Source organism: Hippoglossus hippoglossus, chromosome 21 (assembly GCF_009819705.1).
Source record: "Hippoglossus hippoglossus isolate fHipHip1 chromosome 21, fHipHip1.pri, whole genome shotgun sequence".
NCBI classification, from domain to species: Eukaryota; Metazoa; Chordata; class Actinopteri; order Pleuronectiformes; family Pleuronectidae; genus Hippoglossus; species Hippoglossus hippoglossus.
Window position 1 is genome coordinate 18,776,089 of NC_047171.1, and position 16,700 is coordinate 18,792,788.

General features: G+C 43.1%; 2 protein-coding genes across 3 annotated transcripts in view; one reads left to right on the forward strand and one right to left on the reverse strand.

Annotated features, from left to right (window-relative positions):
• col4a2 (collagen, type IV, alpha 2) overlaps window positions 1-5,159 on the reverse strand; it is a 56,973-nt gene extending 51,814 nt beyond the window's left edge. For both annotated transcript variants that reach the window (XM_034575057.1, XM_034575058.1), the window contains exons 1-3: window positions 4,882-5,159; window positions 4,532-4,630; window positions 4,386-4,437 (exon numbers count right to left, since the gene is read on the reverse strand). In XM_034575057.1, the coding sequence (XP_034430948.1) occupies window positions 4,386-4,437; window positions 4,532-4,569 (90 nt within the window). In that variant the 5' untranslated portion in view covers window positions 4,570-4,630; window positions 4,882-5,159. The remainder of the gene's footprint in view (window positions 1-4,385; window positions 4,438-4,531; window positions 4,631-4,881) is intronic.
• Window positions 5,160-5,251: 92 nt separating this feature from the next.
• Window positions 5,252-16,700, forward strand: part of col4a1 (collagen, type IV, alpha 1) — a 38,186-nt gene continuing 26,737 nt past the window's right edge. Inside the window, exon 1 of the mRNA XM_034575059.1 lies at window positions 5,252-5,382. Coding sequence (XP_034430950.1) covers window positions 5,311-5,382 — 72 coding nt within the window. The 5' untranslated portion in view covers window positions 5,252-5,310. The remainder of the gene's footprint in view (window positions 5,383-16,700) is intronic.

A 16,700-nucleotide genomic window follows, 5' to 3' on the forward strand; every position in this document is an offset into this window, starting at 1 on the left:
CTTCCTCCGCCAGCGGACACTGATGAATGGCATTTGTGTGCGTGTGCAGAGGGGGGGGGGGGGGGGGGGTGTACCTGCATCCATGTGCAGAGTAATGTTTTTGCCATCATGAGCCACAGGGTTTAATTTCCTCACAAAAGTTTGACACTTTATCTCTGTGTAGAATTCAAAGCAGGAGATACAGAAAACAGGATCATCTGATGAGTCGTAAAAACTGTCCTGCAATGTGTCACAGTGGAGTCGAAGGAGCTTTGACCTATAAATCTGACGTTGTTAGTTTCATGGTGTTGCACTGGGTTGTACTCGTAAAGAGTAAAGAGTACAACTATCTAGGACAGCGTGAACAAGAAGTTAGTAGAATTAAAAGTAGGAAAAAAAAGTTGAAATCCTGAACTGGAACACGCATTGGGCCTTTGAGCTGAACTGATTAGTAGATTGACTGGTTTTATTATCAGTTATATTGCTAATTTGATAATCAATAATCGCCAAGCAGAGGTCTAAAATACTTGGTGTCTCACAGGTTCGAATTTTGGTTAAACAATGACAGGAGTGCACTAAAAACTTGAATAAATGACATGCGTACGTCCTCGACACCTTTGTGGGCTGCATCTACCTTCACTTGACTTTGTTTGGGTTGTAGATGGGCAAACGTATGACATCAGCATGTTTTGTTTGAATGGAGACAATGGATGAACCGATTCACTTTGTTACTGTAATATTACTATCGTTTCCGAGCAAAATGAACTTCCTCGTTGTTAAATCGTCGGGAGAGAAGACAACAAGCGATCCACGGAGCCACTTCTGCTTCATTTAATTCTTCTATTCTAACTTCTAATGTTGTCTCAACTTCCTGCAACTGGTCTGCAAGTCATTACTGTCCACAAAAGTTGTTTCACACCGCAAACCATTAATTCTTTGGTTTGATCGAGAGTGAGGAACCTTTCACACCTGTTATTTAGGTTCAGACTTAAATAACACGTCCGAGGGTCCAAACAAAACAAGGTAGGTGTGAAAACACCCTTCAATAAGAAGGACACTGGACTCTGGGAAAATGTCAGGAGACATGTTACTATTTTCTGACACTTCACAGAAAACTGGAGTAATCGAGAAAACAACAGGTAGATTTGATAGATTGTTGGACGCAGCCGCACCCCCCCCCTAACCACAACAACATCAGAAAGATGCTCTATGGGATCCAGGATGTTCGGAAGGAGCGGTGAAAACCCTTCCACCTTAGAGAGAGGAAAGACTAAAAGTTCAAACAGGGATAACGTCAGTCCATCTTCTTCAAGGCAATCATCGTGTCGCACTCGCTTGTACACAGAAAGAGTCATGAAAAGTCTGTTCCGAATTACTTGGTTAAGGATTTGAAAGTGACCTGGAAAATCTGTGTGTTGGGAGAGGGTTTCAGATGCTGTTCAATGATCCTTGAAGCAATGAGGCCTTTAAGGTGTTGCCCTCTTCCTGTTGAAGGGTCAAACAGCATCAGAACCCCCCCTCCTGACTTTTCAGACAAGTGGACGGTCACGTCGCGAGTGGTCAGCTGTGTGAAAGTGAGAAAGCAATAACCCCCCCCCCCCGCCAACATGACAGGGCTGAGTCCCACTCCCTCGGACGTGAGAGTCTGGAAAACAACTAAATTGAATCTCACATGCAGAATATCTTGAGAATTACATTTTCAATGATCAGGGGGAATTCCAAATGTAAGAACCTCACGTGGAGTCAGATGGTGGGAAAGAGTTGTGCAGCACGGAGGCGGGGGTCTGCTTCAAAGAAGTAAATCATTCCCGAGGGTTAGATTTGGGTTTGATATTAAACAGAAACAGACACGGCGAAGATTGAGAAAGTCTGTGTCAGATGGGAAACATCATACAGTGACACTGGATCTGTTACCACTTCCTGCACTATTTTACATGTCAAATCAGGCCTCTAACCAACTCGAAATCCTCCAGCTCACGACTCAAACTTGTTTTTCTTTCAACAACTTCTTTAACGCAGACACAGGGAGATATTTTTCTGAAAAGTCAGATGCTGTTTTTTACGTCACATCCAGAAACTGAAGCTGTCTTGTTTATTGTGGAATCACTGTGAGCCGTTTCTTCACTGGAGAGTTAATTTGCCTGCACTTAGCACATAAATGCTGCCCAAACTAAAATTAGCCTCCAGCCTCCGAGTGTCACCAGCTTGGAGCGAAGCTGCACAATTAACAGAGGAGCCGAGCTGGGTCACACGCTTTTAATCGAGCCCCGGCGAAATTTGATAAAGCGACACACAACGGGGCCTTTTCATCCCACCCGATAAATAACTTTTCATCTGACAGTCTTGTGTATGATATAAAATCTGGGACTGAGTCACTGAACATCTGATATCCTGCACAAGCTGCAACACAGTGTGCACAGTCAGCGTCACATGAGCGTTTGGTCTCCTAATACAAGGATGAAAACAAACTCACAACGACCATTTTCAGTTTGTTGCAGTCGAACATCATCATCGTTTAATGTAACATCTGTCAAAACGTTTGTGACGACTTGTGGGACTAAGGTACAGTCCAAGAGAGGCCGTTTACACATGTAGGCGTATAAAAACAACATCTCCATTTACATGAGTAGGAGGGTCATTTCCAAAGTGGGAACAGTGAAGTGTAAAGTCAGCAAACACAGAGCTGCTCCGCTGATAATGAATCTGCATTTTGTCCAACAACAGGACACGAATGATGGTCCATTCCCCCAAAGACTTTTCCACACTCAGGGCTTGGTCTACTAAGATCCCAAATAATTGCATTATAATAGATTGCAAGTTTGGTTAGTGGGCGTTTTGCGGGTGATCTACTAAAAAAGATTGCGTAAATGATAACAGGTAATGAAATTAAGAGAAGATGGCAGAACATACGAAGCAAAATTAGCCCATAATAAAACCTCGGCAAATAAAACAGGTGGGGGGCCGGTGGAAGAGAAGCCTCTGATAGGTCTGGATTATTTTTGCTTCTGTCGATCCAAACATGCTAACACGCGCAGAAAAAAACTGTATTCTGCACGCAATCCTCAGTGCAGACCGTTAGTAGATCAGCTTGCATGTTTTTTAGCGAGTGAAATCGAGTTTGCACACATTTTACAACACAAACCTTTAGTAGATCAGGCCCGAAGTGCTGGTACATTTTCAATTAGCTCACGAAAACAAATATCGCAGAAAGGTCAACTTGGCTGAGGTGGAAAAGTTGATGGATAAATTAGGGTTGTGACAATTCTGGAACTGTGACACAAAGATCCACAATCTTGTACAGGACGACAGAACTATGACAAAACTCAGGAACTTCTGCTGGTAAAGGCCAATGCTGAAAACTTCAGACTCAAGTCAAGGACTGGCATTAATCAGTTGTTTATCATGCAAACAAAACACAGCGATTGCATCATGTCCTCTACCCAAGTGCCAAACCTCGGCAATACCAAATTTACAGTCGAGGAAAAATCTGAACTTAGCCTTGAGCTAAAAATCATGGATACAGTTCATTTGGACTGGTCTTGTGATAATGTTACGGTCCTTTGGGATCTTTCAGACTGACCGACACACGGAGATAAAACGTTACAAGCACAGAGACGATGACAAATGTATACTCAAACAGATCATCATGTCCACTGAGGTCATGACATCACCTCTCAACTCAACCCCTGTGAGGTCAATGGGTCGAGGAAAGCACAACATGTAGCCAACGACGTCACATATCTGTTTATTACCTCAGGCAAGAGGTTATGTTTTCACCCGTGTCTGTTTGTTTGTTTGTTTGTTTGTCGAGGCATAAACAGCCCTGAACTAATTTGAACCCATCGAGTTTCCATGTGGATCTGGTTAAAGTTGCAGAGCCATGAACTTTTTTATCACTCTTCCGCACACTATGAGTACTTTTTCGACAGTTTAGTCAGTTTCTCATAAAATAATGTGGATATTGATGGGAAGCGACTCTATGCGATTCTATGTTCAAATCCACATAATAATCCAGATTTGATAAAAAGAAGTGTTTGGTCTCTAGGAATGTGCTCTACTGCTGTTTTAGCTCATTTTGCAAGACACAAAACATTGGGAATGTGCTAATTTCAAACAGAAACATTGCAACAAGATTCATTTCTCAAGAAACTGCTGCTCTGAGTTTGACTGCGATTTACCAGCATGCCAAGCCAAGAAAAAAATAAACACCCTCCTACTGAAGGAACTCCCCAAACAGACACTCCCACAAGCAGCAGGTCTGCGTGTGAGTGTGTTAATGTGTGTGCAAAGCAGCTCCAAGACCAAAAAATATAATCCAAAAGTTTCGTTTTCAATCCACACGATAATTGTCAACAGGTTTTTACGCACAAACAAAACTCAAAACAAAGTGGGGAGAGGAAACTTACCGCGTGCGCTCCTGAGACAAGGATGGCGCAGAAGAGGCACAGAAGCAGCAGCCTGGAATCAATGGAAACGACATGATCAATAATGCCGATCAGTTGATCCTGATCGGTTTATGCTGTAGAGTGAAGTGCGCTCCTGTTCTGTGTACCTCAGGCTCTTCAGTCCTCCGGTGTGTTGGCCCTGCATGGTTCCTCTTACGCGCACCGCAAACTTTAGTCCCACGCCGCAGATTCTTCTACAGCATGACCTGTTTGGCACAACAACACCCCCAATGTCACCAATAAAACGTAATCATGAGCCCACATCTCTGAACTGCGTTATTAGAGTATAATCAATATAAATAATATATATATATATAAATATACATATTTTCATTTTTTCCCCTTATCAATAAGTTCTTCAACACCTGTCTCGCATGGATCGACCCTCAGCTAACACGCACATGAAGCGGTGATAAATCAGTAACTTCGCATCATCTTAATAAAACGCATTACTTACAGTCACCCCAGTCGAGATCTCAAGGGGAAGAGATGCGCGGGCTCCCGGACTGAAAACTTCCAGGTAACCGGAACAACCGTGGCACCAAAAAAAAAAGCCCCGCTTCTCAAAATATTGTCACAAAATCAGCCAAAGTGTGCAGCGTAGTCCCTTAACGTTACCGAGAGAAGTCAGAGTGTTTGTATCTGCAGGGTCGGGTCTCTTTGCATGAGGGTGAGGGTGGTCTTTTTTTTGGGAGGGGGGTGTGGTGCTGCACCAACAAGCACCCAGTTGCACTGATCAGAACCTCACATCGTCTCGGACTAAGATGCAGCCAAACGTGCTGCCCGAGCTCCGACGATAAGCCCCAGAATCACCAGAAGAAAGCGAACGAGAAGCGGTCACCAGGTAGTGGTTTGTGGGCACTCGGCACCGTTACGCACCGTGAAGATGCTGTTACCGTCTGGCGCCCTGTTCCTGCTGGCGGCTTTCTACTGCAGCGTAGACCTGACACAGGCTGAGGTGAGTGGACGAAGGACTTCAGACAGTTTCAGGTTGTTTTTATTGTGCAAAAAAGTTACATTTAAACTGGATCTGATGTGAGAAACTTTCAAACTTAGATGAATATTCTTCTATTCTGGTCTCATGCGTAAAAAGTCGTTCACATGTATTTGATGCCAACTTTTTCTATGATATATTCCAGTTTATTCATTATATTTGTGTTGGTGCCTAGTGACCAAACATGTGTTTTAGCATCACTCAGAAGAAAACTCTTTATTCCAGATGTTTATAGTTTTGAATTTATTATTGTGTGTGTGTGCGCGTGTGTGTGTGGTCCTTTTCACTGTGGTTGAGCTCTGTCATGTTGCTCTGAAAACTTTAGAGTTGAGTCTCTTCTCAGTTCAGCCTCTTTCACTTCTGCTGGAGAGGAGTAGAGGGAGAAACACAGAGGAGGGAGAGGGTGGGGCAGAGAGCTAACAGTAGCTGAAGTGTGTGTGTGTGTGTGTGTGTGTGTGTGTGTGTGTGTGTGTGTGTGTGTGTGTGTGTGTGTGTGTGTGTGTGTGTGTGTGTGGTGAGGTGTGTGTGGTTATCACTGGTATGTTTCGATAATTCAGTTTAATTCAAAGCGTTTCATGAATGTTTCCCTTTAGAATTGACACAAACTGACTAGCTTTCACTGCACAGACAGAATACTTAACTCTATTTACTTTATCTAACTGTATTACAAAGATTCAATGATACAAAAAACATATTTAGAAATCAAGGATTCTAAAGAAGTTTACTGTTCACATTTCAAAGAATGTCCACTTCTGATTCAGTCTGAGAGAAGTGGAAAGAATACCAGCCTCTCTTTCATTAAAATATGACTTAATTATTAGTGAGAATGAAAATCTGATGCTGTTGTGGGAGCAATGTTGAAACAGACATTTGTAATGCTGGTTAGCTTGATTAGGATTCATCAGTTTTTCAGTCACACATAGGAATATGCCGATCCACTAGTTTCTGTTTCAATACAAATTCCTGTTTCTCAACCAACTCAATTTGAACCATCAGTCTGAGACCTCTTCATCTACTGAGATTCTTCAAGTCAAAGCCTTCAGGTTCTTTAGTTTTCTTTAGTGAGCAGTGGCAATGTACGTCTGGGAACATGTCAGAGTGAACACAGTAAAATCATTCCACCTTATTAAGTCATCATGTCCGGTTGGTGAAGGTGTCTGTGACAGGTACACAATTAGATGTGGTGAATTTACAGCTCACAGCAACTTAATTCATTGTTAGGGTAGTTAGTGCTCATTGGGATAACTCAGCTATATTTGAATATGTTACATGAACATCACTGTTACCCAAACCTTGTTGAAAGATCTGGCAGTTAAATAGTTGAAAGTGGAGAAATAAAGCTTCAGTCCCAAGTCTCACCTGAGAACTGAAACAATTTAGAGACTTAACAAAGTGTACGATCCTGAATGTTGAGATTCAGCCTTGTTGGACGTTCTGTAGAAATGTACTGAAGCGTTCAGATTCCTCTGAGCAGCTCGTCGTCGCATGTGGTGCTTTATTCTAAAAGTGTGGGTGGAGTTTTCCAGTGGAAACCTCTCTTACACCAGAGTCTCTCACACTGGAGCAAACATCGCTGGACACTATGAAGTGTGAACATGAGGCCTGTTCATCATTTCGCATGTGTGATGTTTCAGAGAAAATGAACACCTCACTAGGGACCCTGAGTTTCTCCATCTTAAGGATATATTTTCAGCAGGGTTCGAGCTGCGAGATGTCGTCATCAAGCGCCAACAAAAAAACTTGTGGAGAAACAGATTCAGGATAACGGCTGCACGTGTCGACTCAAGAATGAGATCTATACATACGCAACAAGTTTTCCCTACAGCTCAGATCGGTCATGCCGAAGTGTCTTCGAGTTCCCTTTCCCCAGATGTTTTATCACCAAAACAATCATTATTCACTTCATTGCTCACAATGATCTCCGCCCTTGTGAGCTTTGATTCAGGAAGGTGGGTGGCATGGAGGGGTATGATCCAACATATCAGGTTTAACAAAGCAGCAACTTTCATCCATCCTGGATTTAGAAACACAAACACGAGACAGACACAGGACATCTGGACTGAGGAGATCAGAGGGGGTGTTGTATATCTGGAGAACATCTCATCACGAAAATGATGGAAATGTTGAAATCTTACTTACAAACAAACAAACAAAAAGCAAATGGACAGGGGTGAAAATGGAACTTTCTTGACAGAGAAACATTAGAGTATTTAAACACACTAAAATGACAGAACCCATCTTTGAGAGGAAATTACTTGACATTAAACTTTTTAGTTTGGCCCGTGTCCCGTCCACTAACATGGCGGAGGCAGGGTGTATGACCTGTACTGCAGCCAGCCACCAGGGAATGATCGAGGAAAGGTCGTCCTGATATTTGAATTCCTGTAGTTGCCTCCTGTTTTCCCATCCACCCATGGGAGGTGCAGAACAGGAAGTTTGAGAACCTGTCTGGAGCTTTCAGCCATCCAAAGCTGCACAGTCACGCCCTCATCACTTACATCCAGAGCAGTGACACAGATATTATCGCCTGAAATTCAGTCGTATTTGTAGCTTTATTTAATATCTCCTTGCTTCTGTGACCTGCTCATTCATACATTTGAAGCTGGGATCCGAGATGAATGTTTAGCTCTTGTCCCTGTGTTTATGTATTCTTTATCTCTGTGTACACAGAGATGTGAGGTTGATGGAGTATCACAACCTCCTGTTTGGGTTCCTTCATAATCAGTGGAGCCTAACAAGGGTCAGGAGTGAATATACAGTATAAACAACTCATGGTCAAACGCTAATGCATGCAACCCAACTGTGATAACCAAAGTGTAGAGCGGGTCAGGACGACTTTATTTAAGGACGAAGCAACATGCTGATATTCATGTAGACCTTGGCTCCTGATGTTTTTCTCCTCATCATTTGAGCCATGAGTGAGTTTCTCCACTGTTTGGAGTTGTTCTCCCTTGACGGCAATTTAATCTGGTCAGAGTGAGTCATCTGTAATTATTAGAGGAACATGAGGAGGAGGAGAAGGAGGAGGAGGAAGAAGGGCAGATTAGCAGATTCCTGGAGTGAGAGTTTGTGTGTGGGATGTTGGACAAATGGTTTGGGAGAGGCGGTCACTGGTGGGAGAGAAGAACCTCTCCGTGCTGCCAGGTTCCTGCTACTGGCTTTGCCATGCTGTTCCAAGACGGGTCGAACCCCCCAGGGAGGATGAGCGCAACTCCGAGAGCCCTTAATCCTCATTCGCCCCGAGGAATGTGTGTGTATTGTTGGTTGAAAGCTGAGAATCATGATCGAGACTTGGCCCTGTTGGTGCTGCAGCCCAAAGTGCAGACAAGGCTGCTTGTTGTTTGGTCTAGGCCTGATGCTGTTGTCCACGACCTCCTCCATGACACCTCCCACAGAGACAACAGCTGACCCTGTCACTCTGTCACTGGCCACCAACCAAGCGGGCACCCTGGGAAGACACAACCTGCCCTGACCCCCTGGTCCCCGGCGTCGTAAAAATGCCTACATTTGGAAGAGATGGGATTGTGTGTGTCTCTGTATTTTGACAGGCATCTCTTAAGTCTTCTCTGACCTTGATACTCAAGTGGTGTGGCAGGTATGGCCCACTTTCCTCCTGTGTGTGTGGGGGTGTTTTCACTGTGTGTGCCAAGTAAGGAGAGGATTAAATGGTTATTAAACACGGTAAAGCCCCTTTTAGATTCCCTGTGGTCCAAGCATCATTTCATTCAGAATTGCATTACACATCAAACCCCTTTTTCCCACCAAAATGCTTTCCCTCCGAAATTAACTCAAGTGTTACCCTCGAGATCGGTTTCTCCCCGGAGGTGTATTGTTATGGGAGAAAGTGCGATTTGGCCATTTAACTGTGAAATTGGTGAGTCATAAATGTCATTTGCGGTTTAGGACAGAGAGATGGCGTAATGGATACGTCTCTCTTCCGCGGAGGTGGGGAGTGATGGAGAAGGGAGGCTGCTCGGGAGGGGAGATGATGAGGGGGAGGTGATGAGGTTAGGAACCCCAGAAGTGGAAGAATGTGTGTTGGAGCCAGAGATGACACCCCGTAACAAATCTTTAAGTCTCATGCTCTGGTCCTGGACCGTGGACTTCCACCCGCTGCTGCCACGGAGGATAATGAAGACAGTGATGATGGTGTCATTAGATTAACAGCTTTTATTGGGCCTGTAAAGTGAAGAGTGAAGTTCTGGCTTCTTATTCTTCAGCTGTTCTCTGTCAGTTTTAAAAGCTTTTTAAAAGACCATGTGCGATACTTGAATCGTATTTCGTCAACGTTTCCGCCGAACGCGAATGCTTGATTGGTTTATTGGTTTACTGAAACCCTCTTATTTATTATATTTGAGTTCTGTGGTTACTTTGTGTGTCTGTGTTTGTGTTACCTGTGTTAAGATAAGTAGAAAAATTGCTGGCTTCAAGGATCTGGAGAAGGTGCAGGTTTGAGTTAGTTTCTTATGAAAATAAGTCATTACATTAAGTCTTTACAGTTGAGCCTTTCTGTAAATATTTGGTTATTTTTCCTTAAGCTAAACCTGGAAACTGTCCTCAACCAATCAGGTTTGATGTATGTGTTGCAACATTAGCTTCTCCAAACATATGGGGTTCCCTGGCTCTCAACAGGTTTAAAGGGGAACTCTGGTTTCTTTCAACCTGGGCCCTATGTCTCTCTCACTGCAGGATGTCTGTACTCCTCTTACCTAAGATTGAGTTTTTTATACGTTGTTTTATAAATGTGGGTGTGTGAGTGAATGGCACTTGAAACAACTTTTGGAATTGGTCCAGTGGATCCATGACCCGGTGACAGTGGCTCCAATTTAATCGTATTGGGGAAACTATAAACAACAATAAAAGACACTATAAAAGACTCAAGTTGTTATTCTGGGACTTTGCTAAGAGTTTGGCAACATTACACACATCTCGCTCCAAGTTGAGAAATACTGGAATTCCCCTTTAATACGATGTAAACACAGCAGAGGGCTAGGTCTTTAAATGTGGCCTCTCTCGGAATCCCAGATTTTAGGATAAACTTCCTCTGGTTGTAAATAACAAGCATTCTCACATCGCAAGACTAGATCAGAAAATAAGGCCTCACAGGCTACACATCTGGTAAGATGTTCCTACAATCGCTTACATAATCCTCTGTCACACAGATTTATCTCAGTGAAGATGAGATGATAAGGAGAGAGAGTAAAGGAGAAGGTGGGTTTATGTGTTGAGACGGTGACTGATGGCTTCAGTGATGGCAGATTGAGCCATGATGAATGCAGGGAATGATCTTAGATATGAGCCGGTCTAATGTTTCATATATGTCCAATTAAAAGGTGAATGTGTCATATTTGGTGTCTTTTGGCTTCAGATGAAAGGAGACAATTCCCTTTTCTCTCAGGTAACCATGACGGTGATGTCTTAACTAAAGTTGTCTGGTTTTTAACTCTATCTATCACCACACCTCCCACTGCAGACCTTCCTCTTCCTCTTACCTCAGCTATAGAGTTACTTTTTAATTTCTACCAGACATGACAGGACTGGACTGTTATTGCACTCAATTAACTGCGGAGGTGGAATAATAGAAATAGCAGAGAGTGAGTCAGACCCCAGTGAGACTTTGGTCTTTACGGTTGTCCCTTAAATGATGTCCCGTCTGTCAATATATGGTTGTTCTTCTTCAAGCTAAACCAGGAAACTGTTTATTCACATCACATCCGATCAAGATTTAAAGGGGAATTTCACTAATTTTCAATCTGTTCATCTCACTGCAGACCTTCCTTATTCCTCTTCATCAACCTGAGCTAGAGTTACTTTTTAATTTGTACCAGACATGGCTGTACTGGACTGTTATTGCACTAAATGAACAGCGGAGGTGGACTGATAGAAATAGCAGATAGTGAGTCAAACCCTGCGGTAATTCAGAGGAGCTGAGAGTGCATCCATACCCGGACCCTTGATCCACTTTCCAGGAGGAACAGATGCTTTATTCATCTCCTCCTGTGTTGCTCTTCATGCGGCTGTGCTCTGTTCACTCGCTGCACAATGACAATTGTTCATTTACGAAGCTGTTCTTTTACTGAAGTTTCCCAGAAAGAAAAAGTCCTAATCAGATAAGTTTGAGTAGGAACTAAGCTGCGCCGGTCACGTGATGCGCCTCACACCAGGAGACGAGGAAATCATTCAATACGTATAGTCTATAGGGGTAGATTATGTTATTTTCAGCTGATACTCTGTTGTCAGCGTCTCTAAAGCCTCAGGGCGGGGAAATCCGTAAGTTACAGTCTCGCTATATGTTCAGACGGTAGTGATGTAATGGCGGTGTTGGAGATAAGGCCTGATGTGGAAACAGGAGAACAATAGAGGGCAGCTCTGTCTATTGGATATAAGCTTAAGTGTGTGCTCTGTTAATGGGGCTAAAGGGTTCAATTATCCATTAGTTTGGTGGGAAGTGAAAGGCTGGGCTAACGGCTGTCTTACTCTGGTCCCTGGGATTTCCTCTTCCTCACATTTATTCTTAATAGAGCCGATATGGAATTTTGGAGGCCAATACTGAAAAAAGATGAGTAAAAGATTTCCAATACCGATCAGCTGATATATTTGACACCATATGCCACACACCCATAGATATTAATCCCCTTGAAAAATGCAAATCTCGCAATATTAATCAAAGTGTAAAAGTCCTGCGTATGCCCCCCGATCTGGATCCACACCTTTTCCCTGACCGATACGGCATCCTTCCACCAAGTTTTGTGGGAATCTGTTTTGTAATTTTTGCATAATCCTGCTTTCAAGCATGTAAACCCACCAAACAAATAAATGGACAGGATTAACACCATAACATCCTTGGCCAAGGTAAGAACTATAAATAGAAAGAATTCTAAAATACAACCAATACAAAGAACTTGGAATAAGAAAATAAAAGTTTTTTTTAATGCAAATCTTTTCTGTGTTGTTTATTTTGCTAAATAAAAGCTTTCATATTGCCAAAGATTCACGATGACACCGATAATATGTCTCAAGCTGTAATCTTTTCAAGCAGTGATGATATGAATATCAGGGGAATTCCTCCTTTGATCCAACAACATCATCGTATGTGCGGCATACATACATGGAAAAGCCTTTGTTCAAACATGTATACACACTTCCTGCATATGTAAACTCCCAGAAGGCTAGTGTCACCTCATATAACAGTGATGGTCCCACGTCTTTATGTCAATGACTCACTCACATACCAGGTGCTTCCATGTAACGTGTGAATGTTAGAGACAGAGGTTAAAAAAAAAAAAGAAGTCTTCTCTGAGTTTGCGTGAGAGAATTCCAGGTTGGACATATTCGGTTGGTACTCGTGTCACAGAGGTCACTGCTTGTCTTCACGTGCTGACGTTATTCCCAGATACCAGAGCACTCTTGAGAGAGACGGGGAGGCTGACCCAACCCCTTCTTGTCTTTGTGAGCATAAAAGGCAAGGAAGAGGCCTTCCTCCTCGCAGAAAGAATGGCTTCCTCTGTCCCACATCCTGTGGCACAGTGCAGCATATTCACAGAGGAGCCATGGGCAGCGGTGAAGCACTTAGAGCTCTGCAGCCGCACACGTGAGCTGAGCTGGCTCTTTCTCAGAGAAAACAAACGTCTCTCGTCTCTCTGTTTCCACCATCCACTGATTTTCTCCCTCTCACTGCCCCAATACCTGATTTGTTCTCCGAGAAAAACTATTTTTACGGTCATATTTTATTCCTAAGCCAAAAACCACTGCAGCTGCAAACAAGAGAAAGAAGGGCAGAGGTATCGGGAGCTTTAGATTTGACGTTTGTGCTTATTAGTCGGACATGGACCGATCCTGTTCCTGTGGGATTGTTGAGGAATGTTTTTCTTTTTCAACTGTTTGTTCACTGTTTCAATATTGTGGAACAATAACCGCCCAGACCACTGATGTGTGGGCAAGCGAACAGAGCTCAGCACACAAATCAAAAAAGCCCATAATAAACTGCTGCAGTGAGATAAATCTTACAGCACCAGATTCGTCTTGTTAGATTTTCAGTTTTGCGCATCTTCTGCATTTGAGAGCTAAAAAGTGTGTTTTATCCTGAGCACAGAGCTTCCGGACGAGACATGTGCACGTCTGTTTGCGCTGTAATTGGAGCCGTAAAGACCAAAAGATTAGCGGGAATCAGGCTTAATTTGTTAACAAGGTAACATTTTGTCCACACACATGAACGCTGAGGAAGAGCCGAGTTATCAAGATGACCCCTAAATTGAAAGCTCTGTTTGAAGGTCTAAATCCCCTCTAATGGCCTGTCCAGAGGTCGCAGGTCAACAGGATGAGCCAGCGAGGGTCATGTAACCGGGATGCTGACAGACTGGTTGATCAAGACAGGTCACGGACCTCTGTAATCTAAGGCAGGGGTGTTGTATAGGATCAGTTAGAGTTCAATGTGATGTGGAATTTGCTTGAATGCAGTTGAGTGAAAGTTGGCCAGTTTGGGTTCTGTGTTTGTTTCCTTTAACTTTTTGATTATTTTTGCTTCAGTCTGATTTCTTAACTCTGCTGAACAGTTGTCCACAAAACTCGGTGGAGGGATCCAGTATGGGTCAGAGATGAATCCATCAAATGTTGGTGCAGATACAAATCAGGGGGCGGTTTGAGGAGTTGTTATTTTCTTTAGAGGCATTTTTCTACATTTTCACAGAATTGCCAGAAAATCATTCTTGGGTCTTGAATTAATAAAATCTGATACATTTGCTGAACATATCTATGAATCTGTGAAATGTGTTGCAGCTTGATTGACTTCAAGGGGACTGTTGGGCGTGTCTTCTGTAGGCGACAGTGAGCGATCAGCAGTTTTCCTCCGTCAGCTGGACTCGCCCCGCCGGCACTTGAAGCTCAGCCAGTTATAACACTGTGCCAACCAGCAGGGCCTGAGAAACTCTTTACAACACTTTTCCCATTTCCTGAGTTAATTTTACGTGTGAGAATTCCTGAGTGGACTGTGAACATCTCGCCGCACATGCCTGTGCAATGTTCCTGCCCCCTGTCGCATGTCTGCTGACATGTTCAACAACTCCTGCAGTCCCAGTGGACGAGCTGTGTGTTCACCCCTGTGTCAACAGATGGACATGTTTGGCTTCACAGTAGAATGACTGTAGGCTCATGTTCATGTTTGATCCCAGTGAGGCAAACGTTAAGCGTAGACCTGCATCACGTTGATTGTGGATGATGTATCTGATGCAGTGTTTTACAAACTTTCCCACTTTGAGCCCCAGGACACATTAACCTGGTCCCGCTTGGTCATGCATGAGCACACTGGTGACTGATTAGTGCATTTGTTAATTATCTTGTGTGTGTGTGTGTGTGTGTGTGTGTGTGTGTGTGTGTGTGTGTGTGTGTGTGTGTGTTCTCATACTCCCACTCAGTCACTTCACATATATTTTCTTCCAATCTTAGATTTTCTCAGGGAAAAAAAAGTGTAGGTTCTGACTCTATGAATCCCACTAGGATTTTCTCAGTGTCTGGTTTTCATTTTTCTGTTTGTGTTTATATCCAGTGCATGTGTGTGTGTGCATGTGTACAGCTCTCTGCCGATGCATCTGCTTTTGGTTACAGAAACCCTAAATTATTTCTATTTTGCAAATGAATACCTGCTGCCTGCAGCTAGAACAGAACATGTTTTACATCACGTTGGTCTCAGCAAATAAGTGCTCAAGGACTCCTTAAATAAAGGAAACACTAAACACATCCCTGTTTTATTGTAAAATGTACATATAATACATCAGCAGGTATAGAGGGCTTTGAATCTGGCCTTGGGTTCCTCGGGAGATCTGATGTGAAACTACACTACTTTGTGTCCTCTGGGTGTTTTTGGCATTTGTTAATGGAAAAGTTCAAAATTTTGGGAAATTATAGGAATGAGCTTTTTTGCCTTGAGTTAAAGGAGAAGAGAGATTGGAGATTTGAGAAGAGAGTTCATATTTGTTTAATATGAAACTTCTGCAGGCTGACTGAACTTACCACAAAAACTGGAAAACTGTTACCTGTTACACTTTGATGGAAGGCAGGAGTCTTCACTAAATTAATAAAATATCTGTGTTAAACATGACTTAAATGCACTGAAAAGAAGAGAATATGAAATATATGTATAGCTCACAGGAGTCGTTGATATGAAAACTGGGTTTGGCTTATCTCGGTATCTGAAACACGCCGCTTCACATCGTGCTGGTCCAGTATGTGCACGTGCCGCTCATTCTCACACAGACACACACTCATGCTTGTTTACAGAGCAAGTTGCACCAGGATCCTCGTCTTCCAAGTAAGGCAGTGTGACCAGAAATATTCTCCTCTCCTCCTCCTCCACCTCTGTTCTTTCATCCCAGCCTCTCAGGACCAGAGAAGGCCAGGAATGTCAGAGCAGTTCTACCCCGCACATTCTCAATACAATTATCTCTCCTCCTCCACTTATCTTTCAGCATTTCTTTTTTTATATGCTTATGTCTCGCTCCTGTTTCAGTCCGTAGCTGAGGACTGTTGACAGCATTGTGGTCAGTAGCACCTGATTAAAGGAAAGGGAAAAGCTCAAAACAATATTCACAGAGACACTGACTTATGACCTTATTCCATTTATATTTAAATGAGCATATGACTTGTGTAGGTTTGTGCGTTTTCCAGTTTGTGCACATGTGCTTGTATTTATGCTGTTGCTGGTTAATCTGCTACAGGACACTGTGTTGCTGTATCTCCATGTGCTTCGTAACTGTCTCTTTTAGTGCCGCTTAATGAGCCGAGTGAGATCACCGTGACGTTTATGGAGTAAACCTATCCTGATTGTCTCCATATGGAAGTCGTGATCTGTGCTGTGTCTCTATGAAGTGACTTAGACGAGTTTAAACTGATGTGATGTGCTAAATTTACTGGAACGGAGCAGGATCCAGTTTGATGGCTCCTAATGTCGGTGCTGTAGATACGGCCTTGAAACATTACTTATCTGTGCAGGAAATGAGATTGACTTTAAAGGGGCACAGAAGCATGTGAGGTGTTCGACTCCTCTTGTTATTTCAATGAGGCTCACTCAATCTACACATGAATCCAGATGTTGATGGGAAAGTTCGGCGATGTGATCCATTTCGCAGAGTTGCACAGTGTTTACTGACAGGACACGAAAGCACAGTATCTCATCAGACGTCACTGAGAGAAACTAAATCAGCCAACTTAAAGTCAACACAAATAGAAGACTGCCCAAAACACAGAAGACAAAAGTAAACACAAAGCGAAGTGATGCAACAATTTGGTTG